The sequence below is a fragment of the Pelodiscus sinensis genome, chromosome 32 (genome assembly GCF_052426305.1).
Source record: "Pelodiscus sinensis isolate ZL-2025 chromosome 32, ASM5242630v1, whole genome shotgun sequence".
Taxonomy (NCBI): Eukaryota; Metazoa; Chordata; order Testudines; family Trionychidae; genus Pelodiscus; species Pelodiscus sinensis.
Genome location: NC_143083.1, coordinates 13942803 through 13959267, shown reverse-complemented (window position 1 = coordinate 13959267; position 16465 = coordinate 13942803). Strand labels below are relative to the sequence as shown.

Here is a 16465-nt window from a genome sequence, read left to right as displayed (position 1 = left end):
CGTGTTTCCGCTTCCGTCTGGCGGGGGCGGAAGGGGAGGTCTGTTGCGCATGCTCGCTGGCTGGCATGGGCGGACCCGCTGCTGGGCGCGTGAGTCGCTGCGAGCGGCGGAAGTGTGGGGATGGAGGGCGGCGCCGCCGAAGCCTTGGCGCCTGCGCAGTAAGGGGGAGGGGCTAGCGCGCGTGCGCAGCGTGCGCCTGGCGGTGAAGGGGCTGAACGCAGCTCGGAGGCGCCTGGTGAGTAGCCGGGGCCCGCGGGGGGGGCTCAGTCTCCGCCCCCCCCTTGTCTCTGGGGCGCTTGGCTGGGCCCTGGCCCGGGGGGCTGGGGGCCTGGCTGGGGGGAGGGGGGTGGGGGCCTGGCTGGGGGCTGGGGGGGGAGGGCCTGGCTGGGGGGAGCGGGGTTTGGGGGCTGGGGGGGGGGGCCTGGCTGGGGGGAGCGGGGTTTGGGGGCTGGGGGGGTTGGGGGCTGGCTGGGGGGAGCGGGGTTTGGGGGCTGGGGGGGGTTGGGGGCTGGCTGGGGGGGGCTGGGGGGGTGGGGGCTGGCTGGGGGGGCTGGGGGGGGGGTGGCTGGGGGCCTGGGGGCTGGGGGGGGCGGGGTTTGGGGGCTGGGGGGGGTTGGGGGCTGGCTGGGGGGAGCAGGGGTTGGGGGGGCTGGGGGGGGGGGTTGGGGGCTGGCTGGGGGGAGCGGGGGTTGGGGGTTGGGGGCTGGGGGGGGGGGGTTGGGGGCTGGCTGGGGGGAGCGGGGGTTGGGGGTTGGGGGCTGGCTGGGGGGAGCGGGGGTTGGGGGCTGGCTGGGGGGAGCGGGGGTTGGGGGTTGGGGGCTGGCTGGCGAGCAGGGGCTATGCTGATTGTTGAAACTGGCTTGGGGTGACTGTTTCCAATAAAAGCTCTTTCAGGAAGGTGGCTGCTGGCCTGGACTTTGCTTTATTTGGGGTTTAAATAGCAGCTGGCAGCTGGGTCTGTTAACTTGAAAGCAAAAGTGACGGTGGAAGGTCTGATGGGTTTTTCGTCTCCTGTCAAAAATGATGAGTGAGCTTTTCAGCTGGGGTGGGGAATCTCGTGCCTGGGGGCCGGAGGCAGCCTCCAGCTTGTCTGGATCCAACCCTCAGGGCTCCCCCCAACATTGGGGAACTCATGCTGGCACTGCAGCTCCCCCGCCATTGCCCTACAGGACTGGAGCACACAAAATCTGCTAGCCAGGCCCCCCTAAACTCTAGTGTGGGAGAGGAATGTGGGGAATGTCTTTCTCCTCAATCAATTTTTGTTTTTTGTTTTTTTCTTTGCTTTTCACTTGTGTGTGGCCCTCAACTGATTTTTCTGTGCATCAGCAGCCTCTGACCTGAAACAGGTTCCCCACACCTGTTTTAGCCATGTCTAAGCTAAGAGTGCCTTACTGGTGTATGGATACCGGTATACTATACCAGCAATGTGCTGCCAGTGTGATGCAGTTTATACTGGTCTAGCTTATTCCACTCACACTCGGACAAAACCGGTAAGCATGCAGTTACTTCAAGTATCTGCCTTAAGGGCTTCTTCCAGGACACTGGTTAGTCAAGGATCACACCTCTGTCCAACATGGCTATGCTGGCAGAAGCCTATAGTGTAGAGAGGGTCTCTGGGAAAAAAAAAGTATATCCTGCGGGAGTTTCTGGGCACTGGTGATAGCGTTATATGTTCTCATAGTTCAGTAAAAGCAGGGGGGGCTATTCTGTATTGAAAAAGCAGAAGTAGGATTTGAAACTTTCCTGAAGTTTAGTGTAAGGATGCAAAATCCTTTTTAATTCGTTAACCAGTTAAATGTTAAGCTTAACTGTTAACTGATTAAATGGGGGTGGGCGGGCTGGAGCGGCCCATGGGTAGGGGCTGTGTCAGGCTGGTTGCTTCCACCCCATGCTGGCCCCCGTGGGCTGGGAGCCGGCAGCCAGCCCTTCACCTGTGACAGGCCCTGGCCTGCTCCCAGGCAACAGATAACTGTTACCCAGAAAGCTTTGTCCATTAAGGTGGGCTTAAATTTGGGTTCCCCACTCCTGGGATCATGTAGTACTTATTGTTGCCATGCAGTGAAGTCTGAGAACCTCTGCTGTAGTTAACAAAGCTGATTTATTTAATGTCTCTGGATGTGCTATCATTTAATTCCATTCAGTGCGAGGCTGAGCAGACTTCCTCTGTGCTGAGGAGCAAGTAGACTTGCCAATGGGTATAAGTATCTTACTGATTGATTAAGTTATTCAATTATAGGTGGATTTCTACTTAAAATTGGTAAGGGTTAACGTTCATTGCCGGGGGGAGGGAAAGCACATGGGGAATGCTGTCCTGTTTGTCTGTCTTTAGTGGATAGGGGACTTTGGTTGCTGGTAGGGATGTGAACAGGTAACTGGTGAACCAGTTCCCAGGGAGCAGCCCATGGGAGAAGGGCTGCTCAGCCCCACCTGGCCCCAACGGGGGTGGGGTGGCAGGGACTGGGAGCAGGAGCCCTGCAGGCTGGAGGCTGCTTTAGCTGGGCTAGAGCGATTTTCCCCACCCAGGATCCTGCTTAGTTGGTTAAATGTTACGTTAACCGTTCCTGGTGTTAGTTGTCATTGATGGGTGTGACCCCAAGTCATGAGTTTGACATGAAACTTTCACCTATTTTCTTCCCACTTTGGAGATCAACTTGTCCCACTCTGCTCTGCTTGGTGCTTAGCAGGGTTACTTTTGCAGGTGACTGTTGTTTTTTTCTGGCATCTTATTTAAATTTAGACTCTGCAAAGTTAAATTGAATCTTTCTCTGCTCCCACGCTAACTGCCTGATCATCTGTGCAGAACTTCTTCTAACGCTGAACTAAGTCTTTTATTGTTAACCGGGTCGAGAAGTATAAGAGCCAGCGATATCCAGGGTATGGTGGGAAGTGTGATAGTGGACTGGCACACGACTCCCAGTGCGGTCTTCCTGAATTATTTCCAGCTCTGATATTAATGTTGGGCAAAGGATTCTGCCTCTTGCGTGCAGTTTCCCATCTCTGAAATGGTCGTATGTGTACCGAGCAGGGGTCGGGCTAGATTGTCAAGTGTCTTCTGCCTAGGCCACAGGTGGGCAATAATTTTTGATAGGGGAGGGGCACGCCATGATTTTGGTAAGTGGTCAAGGGCCGCACTTTCCTATGGAGTAAGTGGAGGTTGGGTGCAGAAGGGAGCTCAGAGTAGGGATGTAAGCAACTAATCGACAAGCTTATGGTTATTGGATAGTTGATTAGTGATGTGACTAGTTGCTTTCCCCCACTTGCTGCCTCTATCAGAGAGAGGCAGCAACTGAGGGGAGCAGGAGTCGGTGTTGTGGGGAGCCAGCTTAAAAGCTGGTTTCCCTCCCAGCACCATCTCCATGAGGAACAGGGGAGGTAGAGGCACAGCGGGGAACGGCATGAGTTGGGACTGAAGAAGCACCTGGAGTGTGGGGCACTTCCCCATGTTCCCTGTGGGGCTTCCTTTTGAAATGTACAAGAGCCTCACTAGGGCTCTAGTACATTTCAAAAGCTGAGGCTCTTCAGGGAACCAGCAGGAGTCCTCCGCTGGCCCCACACTCCCTGTGGGGCTTTCATTTTTGAACAGTAGCAAGAGCCCGGCAGTTGCTGCAGTTCAAAGACGGAGGCGCCCTTATAGACTAATCATATAGCTGATGGAAATCCTCTCCACTATTTGATTAATCTAAATGTAACATCCCTAGTAGGGGATTTGGGTGCAGGACAGGATGTGGGGTCTGAGAAGGAGTTTGGGGGAAGGAGGGTGTTGTGACCTGGCACAGGGGATTGGGATGCAGGATCTAGGAGAGGGTGTAGGTGCAGGAGAGAATTCTGGCCTGGGGGAGGGGGCAGAGCTGGCGAAGCGCCAGAGTTCACTGTCGAGGGCCGGTTAACCAGTAGGTCTCGGGCTTACCAGTATGCTTACTGGTGAACTGTTTAACATCTCTATCTTCACTGTTGTATTCAAGGTGCGTACATCACTGTAGTATCTGAGTGCTCACAGTCATTAATGTTCACCCTCATAGCACCCCTGTGAGGCAGGGCCATGCTAGTGTCCTCATTTCACAGGTGGGAAACTGAGGCAGGGAGAAGTGACTTGCCCAGACTCTCACATGGACTCTGGCAGAACTGGGTATTGAAGGCTTGAATTATAGGGCAGAGCCCTAACCAGTGGACCACCCTTCCCCGTATAGATGGCCGTATTTTACTTAGCAGAACCTTGCTGTTTGCCCTGTTGCTCGTTAAACGGAACCATTTTTTTCCCGCCAATTTTTTTCCCAGGAGAAATAAGAGCAAAAAGTTCTGAGACACACACAAAATGGCTGACAAGCGACGCCTTGCGTATTCCATCATCCAGTTCCTACACGACCAGCTACAGAACGGGGGTCTCTCTCCCGATGCCCAGGAGAGCTTGGAAGGTAGGTAGGTGGGTGGGCTCCTTCCCTGTTCATGCCTTCTGGAGCAGAGCTGCTTGACCTCTGCTCCATGACTTCTGGGGACACCTAGATGATCAATCCCTCTTACCTGTGCAGTTCCTGTGGTTCTGCAGTACCCCACCCTTCCTAATTGTCCAAGTGCAAGCTTGTCCCGTGCAAACTACTGGTGAGAAGCTCTGGCAAACGTTAAGCAGTCAGACAGGAGAACAACTTTCCTGCCAGCCTCTGCCAGGAGAAGCACAGGCTAACCTAGGGAAGGAATAGATATATAGTAACTGAAAGACTTACCTGACGTTGCCTGTGTCCGGAGCTGGCCTAGGTGGGTGGGGCCCATGCAGCCTGCCCAGGAGTGCACGGAGGTCATGCAGCCTGGGCCTGGGCTGGCCTGGAGTGAGAGGAAGCGCATGCAAGCCACCCACTGGCTTCTTCCTGGCGGTGGCAAGGGCCACGTGGCGCACCATGGCAGTGGCTGCTCCCTGGGGTTGGACAGTAGAAAACTGTCCTACCTGTCAGGGAGGTTAAACACTGAAATAAATTGCTTAGGGAGGTTGTTGAATCTCCATCACTGAAGAGATTTAAGAGCAGGTTAGACAGACACCTGGCAGGGAAGATCTCTAGATGGTGCTTGGTCCTTCTGGGAGGGCAGGGGACTGGATTTTGACAACTTCTCGATGGCCCTTCCAGTTCTAGGATTCCGTTGTCCTGGTACAACCAAACCCTGGCCTTGCTTTAAGTTAGAGGAAGAGGACACTGCCTACTGAATTTGGTGGGCCTAGTTCTTACCATTTGGGAGGAGTTCTTAACCAAACGGACTCAGATGGGCAGACAGATACAGGGAAACTGGAAGTGCTGGGAAAGGGACTGTTTTCCATAACCTGGAAAGGGGAGGAAGGCTGGGCTGTTCGGAGGGCCACTGTATTCATAGTGGCCACTGGGGGTAGCGAGGCTACAAGAGAAGGCCATCCTGTAGTCCATGGGTTCCCAAACCGGGGGGGCGTGAAGAAATTCCCGGGGGGGGGGGGGGCGCGAGGCGACCCAGCTCCCCCCCCCCCCCCATCAAGTTTTGCTTCCCTGGTCAGTTCCTTTTTTTTTTTTCTTCAACCAGTTTTGCTGCTATTTGGGGCAGAGGGGGTGTGAGGGTTTCTCAAAAATCAAAAAGGGGGCGTGATGCCAAAAAGTTTGGGAACCACTGCTGTAGACTGTCTGCTAGAGGCAGCCGCACCACTAAGGGAGTGGCCAGCCAGGGCGGGGCTCTGCCAGCCCACTGGTTAAGTAGCCTCCCTGCCCCAAACCCTTTCCCCCCCAGCTCAGCCTTTGGCTAGAAGTTCAGACGCCACTGGAAGGAGGGAATGAGACAAACTGGTCTTTAGAGGAATGTTAATTGTCGACCTTCCTTCCCACTCAGTCGCGATCCAGTGCCTGGAAACCGCCTTTGGCGTATCCATGGAAGACCAAGATCTGGTCGTGTCTCAAACTCTCCCTGAAATTTTCGAAGCTGCTACAGGAAAGGTTTGTGTCCTACCGACTTCTCTGATCTACTAATGAAAATCAATGTCTAAGCAACGTCAGAGCATTTATTAATAATATTGTAGACCCGAGACTTCAACTACAACAGGGGACAACTACCCATTGTGCTTAACTTTACAGCTGTGTCACCCTGTGGGGGGAGTTGAAAGGTGGGACTATTTAACCCCTCGTGGACATTGGAGCCTTGGTTTATAGTAAATATCGATGCTAGAGCATAACTTCCTTATTCTTCTTGGATTTTATAAGGAGCCTCATTACGTCAGAACAAATTCTGAGCCAGTCACCCCCTCGGAAGAAGACATGGCTGAAGCTGAAAGACTGAAGACTGAAGGTAACCACATACTGGACTGATGTATTGACAAGGGAAAGACTACATCAGGGGATGCCTGGATCCGTCCCCCAAGGCTCAGCCCCCCCTCCCCCCAGCATTGGGGAGCTTGCGCTGATGCTCCTGCCATACCTCTGCCCACTGCAGGGCTGGTGCACACACAATCTGTTAGGCTGCCTCCCCCCCAGGCTCTGGTGGTCAAGGGGAATGTGGGGAGGGTCTTGCTCCACAGCTGGGGGCCACGTTAGTGAGGGGTATTTTTGCTTCTCGCTTGTGTGCGGCCCCTGACTGATTTTTCTGTGGATCAGCGGCCCCGACACAAAAAGGGCCCCCCCCCCCATCCCTGGCTTGCAGTGCGGGCATCTAACGATGCAGGAAGCAGGCTTATCTCACAGAGTGTCTGCATGTCTACGCAGCGAGAAGGGAGAGGAAGCATGCGGGCTGATGTAATTAGGAGCAGTGGGGTGTAATTAAGAACCGTTTCATTTCTGTGTGTGTATGTCCACAGGGAGTCAGAGAATGCTCCGCCCATGTGGCAGTTCACCCGTTTTTATGCTCAGATTGAAGAGCATGCCTTTCAGCCCCCAGCACTGCTGCTGAAGGGCGCTAGGCCGTTGCTCAGACTATAGTTATAAGAACTGCTTATTTTTTCTTGACTGTCACCCCTTTCCCTGCAATGTCAAGGAAAAGACAGTAAAACGCTCCCCATTCTGCAGCACCCCTAGTGGCCAGTCAGAGCGCTGCTGAATCTGTGGCTATAGACTGAAAGCTGTTGCAGCATGGGGTCCCAAATTAGGGGGCTTGCCCCCCTGGGGGGCTGTGAAGAAATTCCAGGGGGGTGCGAGGCGACCCAGCCTTCCCTCCTTATAAAGTTCTTTTTGGGGGACTTGGAAGATGCAGAAGAGAAATTAATGGAGGAGCCTACAGGATTAACCTGGGAGCCCCATAAAGCCCCCAGATCCTACAGTTTCCTCGATGGAGATTTCGTCCTGCAGAGTTCGCTGAGCAGGTCTCCCAGTTCCTCATACTCTAAGGCCGTGGTCACCAACCAGTAGATCACGATCTACCGGGAGATCTCAGGGGCTCTCAGAGTAGCTCTTGAGCCCTCTCGGAACTGCACACCTGCGCAGGACATTTACATTAGATTTCCTCATGTAATGTAGGCGGGGCTTCAAGGAAGGGGCGGGGCAGTAGATCTTCGCCTCTTCTGAGACTTAAAAAGTGATCTTGGGTGTAAAAAGGTTGGAGACCACTGCAAAAGGGCGGAGTCCTCAGCCTATCGACACGCTCCTTTCTGCATTATTTTTTTAAGCAGAGGCCAAGGAAAATTGAGGCCTCAGCCCGCTGCTCGAATTGCTTCATCTGTTTGGCTTGTTCCAAAGCTCTTTGTTTTTCTGTGTAGGAAACGAACAAATGAAAGCAGAAAACTTTGAAGGCGCTGTGGCTTTCTACGCAAAAGCAATTGAATTAAATCCATCCAATGCAGTATATTTTTGCAACAGGTACTGGTGCTTAACTCTTTCTTGGCAGGTTTTTACATTCCCATTCTTATATTTTGAGTCTTTCCTTGTTTTTCATTGTTACTCAGCCATCGCGTGGTCGGATGCGTGATTTGTTCTTCGTTTGTTGCCCTTTGTCGTTTGTAAACTTGTCCTTTGTAAACCCGCGTTGACACGTTTTCCTTTGACTTCTGCCTGCCTTGTGGCACGGGCATCTCTAGCTCGGGCTGGCTTCCAAATCCCCGTCCTATTAAGCCCTGGGTGAGATATATTGATACCAAGTAAAACTGACTGGCTCTGCTCAAGTAGCCCTTTCTCACTGAGGCAGACAGCGCAGGTTTGCGTTATTAATGGCCAAAGCAGCAAAACAAGATTTGATCTTGCAGAGACTGAGGACTGAAGAAATGGATTTCAAGAAAGTTGGCCTGCTGTTGTGTGTACAAAACACAAGAAAACTGTAGGTCTGAGCTAATGTTCATTGAAATGAGTGGAAAGACACCCATCGGTTCACTGGCTCAGCCTGTCTGCCCAGCTGATACATACTTGTTTGCAGCTACACAAATGGCCATGCAAATAACCTGTTACAGTAGACTTCCAATAATCCGGCACCTTTGGGACCTAGGTGGTGCCGGATTATCGGATATGCCAGAGTATCAGGGGGTACTGCATACTCCCAACCCAATTCCCCTCAACCTTATGCTAGGGTCCCGGAGCTGCCGGTACAGACGCACATCCCCCTCCAGGCACTGGGGCGTGTCCCCCTCCAGGCACTGGGGCGTGTCCCCCTCCAGGCACTGGGGCGTGTCCCCCTCCAGGCACTGGGGCACGTGCGCTGAGCATCCGGCTTTTCAATCAGTTGGCTGGGACGCCGTGCGCAACCCAGGCCCCCTCCCCTTCCCCTTTCTCGGAGCCAAACACTTCTCCTCCCTGCTGTAACCCAATCCCACCCCCACCCCACCCCAACCTTAAGCTCGGTCCCGGTACAGCCACATGTCTCCCTCCAGGCGCTGGGGTATGTGTGCTGAGCGGCCGGCTTTTCAATCAGCTGGCCGGGACGCCATGAGTAAACCAATCCCCCTCCCCTTCTCCGGAGCCAAACACTTCTCCCTACTGTAACCCACATGAGAGCGGCTGACCTGAGCGGTTCTGGGTTCCATTCTGGTTCCATCAGGAGCACTTGCCATTTTGATGCCGGACTGTCGGGAGTGCCGGACAATTGGGTGCTGGACTATTGGAGTTTTACTGTATTATTATTATTAGCCTCAATAAGCCTCCGTTTTCTTACTCCTGAATTTTCCCTGTATCCGGTGACCATTGAGGGCTTGAGTTTGAGGTGCTGAGCACCTACAGTAGAAGTGGCAGGACTGAGGCATGAACAAGCATATTCCAGTCATTATATTTTAAAACCCCTTTTTTGCCTCTGCCTGTGTGCGTGGTGGGGGGGGAGGAGGAGAAGAGCACAGAGGAAGCAGAGCCATTATTGTTACCTGAGAAATCAAGGCGTAGAGCTGTGATATTTTTGTACTAAAGATCTACTTCCATCCTGAAAAATACAGATCTACAAACCAGTGAACACTTCTCCATCACTAGTCGCTACCACGGGTGGAGCCATGCTCCATGGCACTTTTGAGACAGAAAATAAAGGAGAAGGATACCATGTTTTTCCCTGAAACTACCGGGAGAGCTTAGGATGGCAGTGGGTCGTTACCCAAGTTAGAATCTGAGCTGATGTCAGATTTGAAGTTTAAACCTTCCCTTGGACGTGGAGGAGGGAGCATGAAGGGTGACTTTGACTGGCGTATTCAGGCCCATAAACATTCTGTGCGTTCTTTCCAATCTTTCCAGGGCTGCTGCTTACAGTAAATTGGGAAACTATGCTGGAGCAGTCAGAGACTGCGAAAGAGCTATAGGCATTGATCCGAACTACAGCAAAGCTTATGGCAGAATGGGGTAGGTATTGACAGCTGATTGTTTATAAAGGCATGGATTTAAAAACGCATGGCGGGTCCTGTGGGGGTGAGAAGGGTAGTGGTGGAATGCGAACTAGGTGATATGCACTGCTTAGGGGGGTGTGGATCATGGAAAAATCCACACTTTGATGTGTAACCTTCTATGCAGTCCTTCATTTTGTGTTCTCTCTCAATAGCTTAGCCCTCTCCAGTCTAAACAAACACACAGAGGCTGTTGTTTACTATAAAAAAGCCCTGGAGTTGGATCCAGACAACGAAACGTACAAATCAAACCTTAAAATAGCTGAACAGAAAATGAAAGAAACGCCTAGTCCGGTAAGTTCTTTCCCACCCTGTTTGAGGGCCAAGCCAAGAATTACGCTGGGAGCAGTGTTCTCTGTAAAGCTTGACTCCGGACAGATTCTGATGCCACCTAGCTGATTAGCAGAGCGCCCACAGCTATCTTTTTGTTTCTACTGGTGGTGCGCATGCATTTGTCTCGGTGCATGTAAAAATATTGTTCTGCACATGGATGGAAAAAATAGAACATTGGCTCGGGGAGGGGGTTGATAAAGTAATGTCTTCATTGTGCTACTTTACAGTGTTACTGACCAGTTCTAAGTGCTACGTTAACGTGTCTCAGTATCCAAAAAAGATATTAGCTTGGGGTAGATCTGGAATAAAGGTGTAATGCAAAAGGTGGCGATGGTGGAGAGGAGTAGGGGGAAAGGCAGTATATAGATCCTATCTCAAGTAACGCAATTCAAACCCGGTTAGAATAACTTTCCTGCAGTGCTGTGAACCCAAACACCACAGCGTTGAGCTTATCGGGAAAATGCCTAGAAAGAACACAACTAAAATGTGGTTTCACTACCCTAAGCAATGTTTCCTCTTTTATTGCACTTTCATTATGAAAATCTTCATGTTGGTCAATTCTTCTTACTGGCAAGGAGGAAGGAGTTCTTTGAAGTATGTTTCTATACCTTGATGGCTTTTTTAAGGGGCAAACTCGAGGGGAAAAAAATCTTTGCTTGCACTCAGTGTTTAAATCACAAATCCGTGTACAGAATGATTCACACCTGCAGGGATGTTCTGTTTCAAGATTCGCCCCCTTAGGTTAATGGCAACGTGCCACACGCTGAACTGGAGGCAGTTAGATGTTGTCAGTGTGCCTGACTAAATGTATGTTGGGTTTTATCCTTGCAGACGGGAGGCACAGGAGGATTTGATTTAGCCGGATTGCTGAATAACCCGGGCTTCATGAGCATGGTAAACTTGCACCCATTCGATCCTGGCCAGCTTGTCATGTGTCTGTGTGTTGGGATGTGCGGAATGAAACGCCTTGCTGCATGACCTCGGGAGTGCTAGGTTTCATCCGCAGCTGTGTTTCCATTTCATTCGTCACAGGGTTGCTTTGAGGAGACTGAATTAAAGGGAAAGGGCCGATGACGTACCGGCTCTTCAGTGGGAGATGTGAGGGCATGATGGAGGCTCCCTGCTCTACATGACCAGCCTTGTCTTGTGCGTTGTACTGTGTGTCTCGTCTCGCTCCTCACCCTGTTCACATAGCTTTGTGGAGTTGCATGGCATGACGCGTGCATATCCCCGCCGGCACGCCTGACTAAAGAGGATGTTGTCTTTTTTTTCTTTTTAAATAGGCCTCTAACCTCATGAACAACCCACAAGTACAACAGCTGTAAGTCTGGTGCCATCTTGTATTTCGTCTTTGCAGCACTCATTTGTCTTTGTGCTTTGGTTGGCTGGGGACTTTGGTGATAGGGCCCATTGACATGTATGAAGGCATTTAAAGCAACACATCGTGGCTGTGGTGATCATTATGGCTTAACATGCCAAAAACTTGTATAGCCCAATAGAAGAGTTAACACAGAGAGCCAGGCGTAGGGAAGTCAACTGTCTGTGTCGCTGGCGTGTCACTTCACCTCTCTCATTCCTCGTCTAGAAAAGGGGTTATTTCCCTGCCTCACAGGAGGGTGTGTGAGGACAAATTCATAAATGTTTGTGAGGTGCTCAGAGACTGAGGCGTGTGACTCCTCTGTCCCCTTTAAAGCATGATTGCAGTTAGAAATGGGGCGCACTACTGCAATTCTGGGGAGGCTATAATTATTGTGACTTCCTGGTTTCATTGGCTTGGTTCACAAGCCAAAGATCTGGTGTCCCCATCTCCACTGGGTTCTTTCTGCCTCTTCCATCGTCGTCGTTAGAGGTTCTGCAGTTGGAACTCCACTGGCAATTTTGTTGACAACACAAAAGGGCGTCTCTTAACTACGTTTAAAAGGCAGATCCGAAGCAGTCTGGACCCAGCGCCCCATCTGGGACTGCTTGGGTCCCGCACTGCATCTCTGCCTTTTAAATGTATTAAGAGCTGCAGTGGTCCGGACCTGACACAAGCCACTTCAGTCCCGGCTTGTGCTGTGTACTGGACCTTCCCCCGCTGCTGCTCTTCAGTCTAAATGTAGTAGGAGCTGGGCTGCTTGTATGTCTGGTTCCTTCTACGTTTGAACTGCAGAACCACAGTGGCTCCCTTTCAACTCATCATATACTCGATACAAATTGTATCGAGTACACGATTAGTCATTTACCGGCTACTTAACATCCTTAGTTGTCATAACTTGAAGACACACTGAGCAGATCACTTACTAAGGTGCATAAATTAGTTAAACTGCAGCTGATTAAATTAATACCTTGTGAATTGGCGAGGTTCTGCTGTAGCTGTTTGATTGTCACAAGACGTTAAAGAGCAGAAGGCAAGGGTCAGAGGTTTCAACAAGATTTTCCTGCATGGATGACCAAGCATTCGGGGGTTGAACAGAGGAGGAGGAACAGGATGACACTTCATCCCATGAGAAACTCTGGCTCCCCCTCCACTTAAATTGAATCCCTAGCCAAATCATTTTCTCCTTAATCATGAAACTGACATGAATCGTACTAAAGTAATGGTTGTCCCTGCCCGAGAACTGGTGGGAAGTGAAATCTCCGTGTCTCCGTATTCTGAGCAATAAATGTTTTGGGTTTTTTTAGGATGTCTGGGATGATTTCAGGTGGCCAGAACCCTGTGGGAGCAGCAGGAGCCAGCCCTTCCCCCAACGACCTTGCCAGCCTTATCCAAGCGTAAGTAGAGTGGCTTTGGAATAGTCTGTAGACACATTTCAGTTGTCTTCCTGCATTTACAACTGAGCATCTTCCATAAAACTTTAGTCTTTCCCCTTGCCTTTCAGCAACATAGCCTAGCTGCTTTTCTTAGACAGAGCAGGGTCTGGCTCTTTTGCTTTTAGAATTACTCACAGGGTATGTCTAAACTACATGGCTCCGTTGACGGAGCCATGTAGTTTAGACATACCCACAGTGCCCTATGCTGCCCTGACCTTGGAGCGATCAGACAGCAGGTGTGAAAAATAGGAACAAAGCATCTGGGGCTATGAGGCACCTGTATAGGACAAAGCCCCGAAAATTGGCGCTGTCCCCGTAAAATCGGAGCGTGGGCACCCTGCCTGACGTGGGCTGAGAGAAGCTGATTAGAGGTGTCGCTTTCTCCCCTTCAGAGGCCAACAGTTTGCTCAGCAGATGCAGCAGCAGAATCCAGAGCTAATAGAACAGTTGCGAAGTCAGATTAGGAGTCGAACCCCCAGTGCCAGCAATGAGGATCAGCAGGAATGAAAATACAGGTGAGTCATAAGCCGTACATTATAATTATTGAGCAAGGACTTCTATGCTGGGTCATTCAAGATCTGTCTCATTGACTTCACCCATTCTCTCTGCCTATTTTCCTCCTAGTAAATGGGCGTGATATTGTACCGCAGAGAGAGGCACTGAGGGTTAGTGTCTTTGAACAAGATCAAGTTTCTATTTACACATCCCTCGCTGGCCGTCAAACAAGTCTCAAGTCTCAAAGGAGTTAGGAGAGGAGTGACTTAAATAAAAAATCACAAATGTGTCTTGACGTTCTGTCTTTGCAGTGCTACCCATGGGAATTCTTCACTATAAAAACTGGAAGCCATGCGTGTATTGCCATTTCTTCAGCCGGAAATGTCCGAAAGACAAAAAGGAAAACAAACCAGAAAAAAAACTTTTGACTGCATGTTCAAGACAGATTCTCGTTTTCCTCCCCCAGTCCCTGAGCTTGTCCCCAGATCACTCTTTACTCTCTGGAAAATCCAGCAAACATGAAACAGCATCAATTGTCTTTCTAGAACTCAGAAAACCAACCACATACCCGCTACTTTGGGGATTTTAATCCATTTTCAAGGACACAGCACTGTAAGAAGCCTCCACCTTCCTGACCTGCTGCTTAAAAGGGGTGAACAGCTCCATTCCCCCTCTTTAAGTCTTTTTATCTTGTTTGAGACGTCCGTGTTTAAACACAATTAACCCGTTGCAGGTCACCGAATCTCCTTGCACCCAACAGTGGGGTGTCAGAACTCACTTAGGTTCGCTGCGTTGCTCATTCAGGGGCATAGCGATATTGCCGATGCGGTTTCTACCAGGAGACCAAGGTGGTGGACCTCTCTAAAGGCATTTGTGACTGTAAGTGTATCTTGGGGGTGGGGTTACCAAGAGGAAAGACCATTTTCTGTGACTCCTTCAAATTGAGCATTTTTGATACACTTTTTTCAGCACTTTTTTGCCAATAATGACACAATTTGTCTAGTGTTTAAAAAAAAAATCATGGTTCTATCTGTATCAGCAGCCCTCTCTGCAGTGGTTGGGCAGGGAGAGACGATTTGAGTCCTTTTAAGTGTTCAGAAGTGATTTTTTTTTAAAGTTTTTGTCTCTTGCATGTGAGTGGTCGCAGAGATCAGGGCTTCTGTGGTTGAGCAGGTTCCTGTTTCGGAGGGGCTCAAGTTGCTGAATACATGGGCATATCAGCTGGTGAAATAAAACTGCTGACTGGTCACTGATTCAGCTGTGGGACTGGCAAGGAGCTCTTCTGCCTCAGTGTATTATGGGCAGGATGAGGAAGGACCCATGTAATTTACCAGAATAAATATGCTGCATCTACCAGGACCGCTAGTATTACCAAAATGATTTGATAGTTCAGGTGCCCGGTAGCAGACTGTCTTCACAATGGTAAGTGACTTCCCTGGAGATTTCACTAGTCAAGCGCAGAAAGACTTGATAAACCTGAGGTTCGAAATAGAGAAACACAAAGGTTGTGTGTGAAGTGTTATATTCCCAGGTGCAAGAAAATCTAGGTGAAAGCTTAGTAGCGTAAGAGATTAAAAAGCCTGGAGGATAAGAGAGGGGTGGGAGGCAGGTGTCCAAGTAAATAGGTTTCTGTTGTTGTTTTGATACCCTCTGTAATCATTTTTTAAAATATAACTGGTCACTGTAACTTGTGGAGAATAAAATTCTTTGATGCTCTCTTTGTCATCCTTTTTGACCAGAGGTGACCAACAAGGCCTAGAACGCTTCAGTTTAATTGGCTTGCCCGGGTCTTCACTGGAATCATTAATTTGGGCCCCATTGGTGGCATAGATAGATTGCAAGTAGACTGTATGGAGATCTGCTTGCCTCAGCAGCATCTGCCCAGGTATACAGCAATCCACCCTGGTGGCAACCTTGCAGAATCGAGGCCTAGCTTCCACTCTGCAGCAGTCACAATTAGACTAAACCTACATGTGCGTGTTTTCTTTCCCTTTCACTCCCAGTCTTCAGTGCGTGTTTTGCTCCTGTGCGTGATGTTCTCTCCCAGTATATTTCTAAGCAATTTGACAAAGGGAAATCTGACAGGATCTTGTATAGTTAAATTGAAAATGAACAAGGGAGAGGTGCCAATTAAATTCACAAGCTGCTTAGAAGTCTGTTTATTCATTTGGTACCAATTTCACCAGACATTAATACAATGATAAATAAGCTGCATGGAGAGGAAATTAGAATATTAAAACATTTAAATTGTATTTGGCTCTGCTTGGCTATTGAAAATAAGCTTGTTAGTTTCACTTCATTTATATGCAGCTTCTAAGAGGTGTCTCAGAGCGGCACAGTGCTGTAACCCTTGGGATGCAATGACTGCAGCAGGATGCTGCTACATTGAAAATTAACTGGTCCTAAAGCAATTTTTTTTTGTAAGAAATGGTGGAAATATTAGGTTGCACTAGCTGATTTTTAATTAAGCTCCTGGAAAATATACAAGTAACGCTCAAGATTATTAGAAATGGAAGAACTCGGTGACAGTGTTTTTTATTCCTGTTTCATTTTGTACATTTGATAGCATTGTGTAAAGACAGTTTTGTTGCTTCCCCTTAAATTGTCTGTGTCCTTTGTTTGGGTGGGTCTTTCCCAGTGTCGTGGGAGAAGCCATTTGAAAACTGGGAATATGAAATGGAAGGCCCACAAAGGTGTGTAGGTTAGAGTTTACAGCTGCCCCAGGGCAAGGCGTGTGGGGGGGAGGGGAATGGCTCCACACCCCAGAAGAGGTGGGGGCTGACTGCAGGCAGTCTTCAGCTTGGCCCAGGCTACAGCGCTGCTTCTGTCTAACTCCGGTACGTGTAAAATCCCATTTAATTGGCTAAACCATCAAACATTAACTGGTTAACCTATTAAAGGGTAAGCAAGGGCCTACTCCACCAGGTTGGAATCCCTCCCTGCTGCAGGTGGGGGCTGCTTGGGTCCAGCCAGAGCAGCCTGTGTGGGGTGGTCCCTGCCCCCCCGGGGCTGGAGCAGCCCCCCTGCGTGTGACAAGCGGGGTGCCGGTTAGGGGGTTGAAGGTTCCCA

At 50.1% G+C, this 16465-nt stretch overlaps 1 protein-coding gene across 2 annotated transcripts; it reads left to right on the top strand.

Moving 5' to 3' along the window:
• Positions 1 to 78: 78 nt before the first annotated feature.
• SGTA (small glutamine rich tetratricopeptide repeat co-chaperone alpha) lies at positions 79 to 15112 on the top strand. 2 transcript variants are annotated; one of them, XM_075902734.2, is made up of 12 exons: positions 79 to 235; positions 4276 to 4412; positions 5836 to 5939; positions 6204 to 6288; positions 7688 to 7787; positions 9630 to 9734; positions 9931 to 10069; positions 10940 to 11002; positions 11392 to 11429; positions 12773 to 12862; positions 13294 to 13416; positions 13708 to 15112. In XM_075902734.2, exons 2-11 carry the CDS (start codon positions 4313 to 4315, stop codon positions 13406 to 13408), a joined length of 939 nt encoding a protein of 312 aa, XP_075758849.1. In that variant the 5' UTR covers positions 79 to 235; positions 4276 to 4312; the 3' UTR covers positions 13409 to 13416; positions 13708 to 15112. The 2 variants fall into 2 exon arrangements, with proteins under 2 accessions (XP_075758849.1, XP_075758850.1); XM_075902735.2 differs by lacking the exon at positions 13708 to 15112 and adding an exon at positions 13526 to 13701.
• The last annotated feature ends 1353 nt before the right edge of the window (positions 15113 to 16465 follow it).

Excerpts from the sequence above, each read along its gene's own strand:
- SGTA (XM_075902734.2), top strand. The coding sequence starts at position 4,313 with ATGGCTGACAAGCGACGCCTTGCGTATTCCATCATCCAGTTCCTACAC. Across the intron at positions 4,413-5,835 it reads TGCCCAGGAGAGCTTGGAAG|TCGCGATCCAGTGCCTGGAA; the intron begins GTAGGTAGGTGG and ends CTTCCCACTCAG. Across the intron at positions 11,003-11,391 it reads ACCCGGGCTTCATGAGCATG|GCCTCTAACCTCATGAACAA; the intron begins GTAAACTTGCAC and ends CTTTTTAAATAG.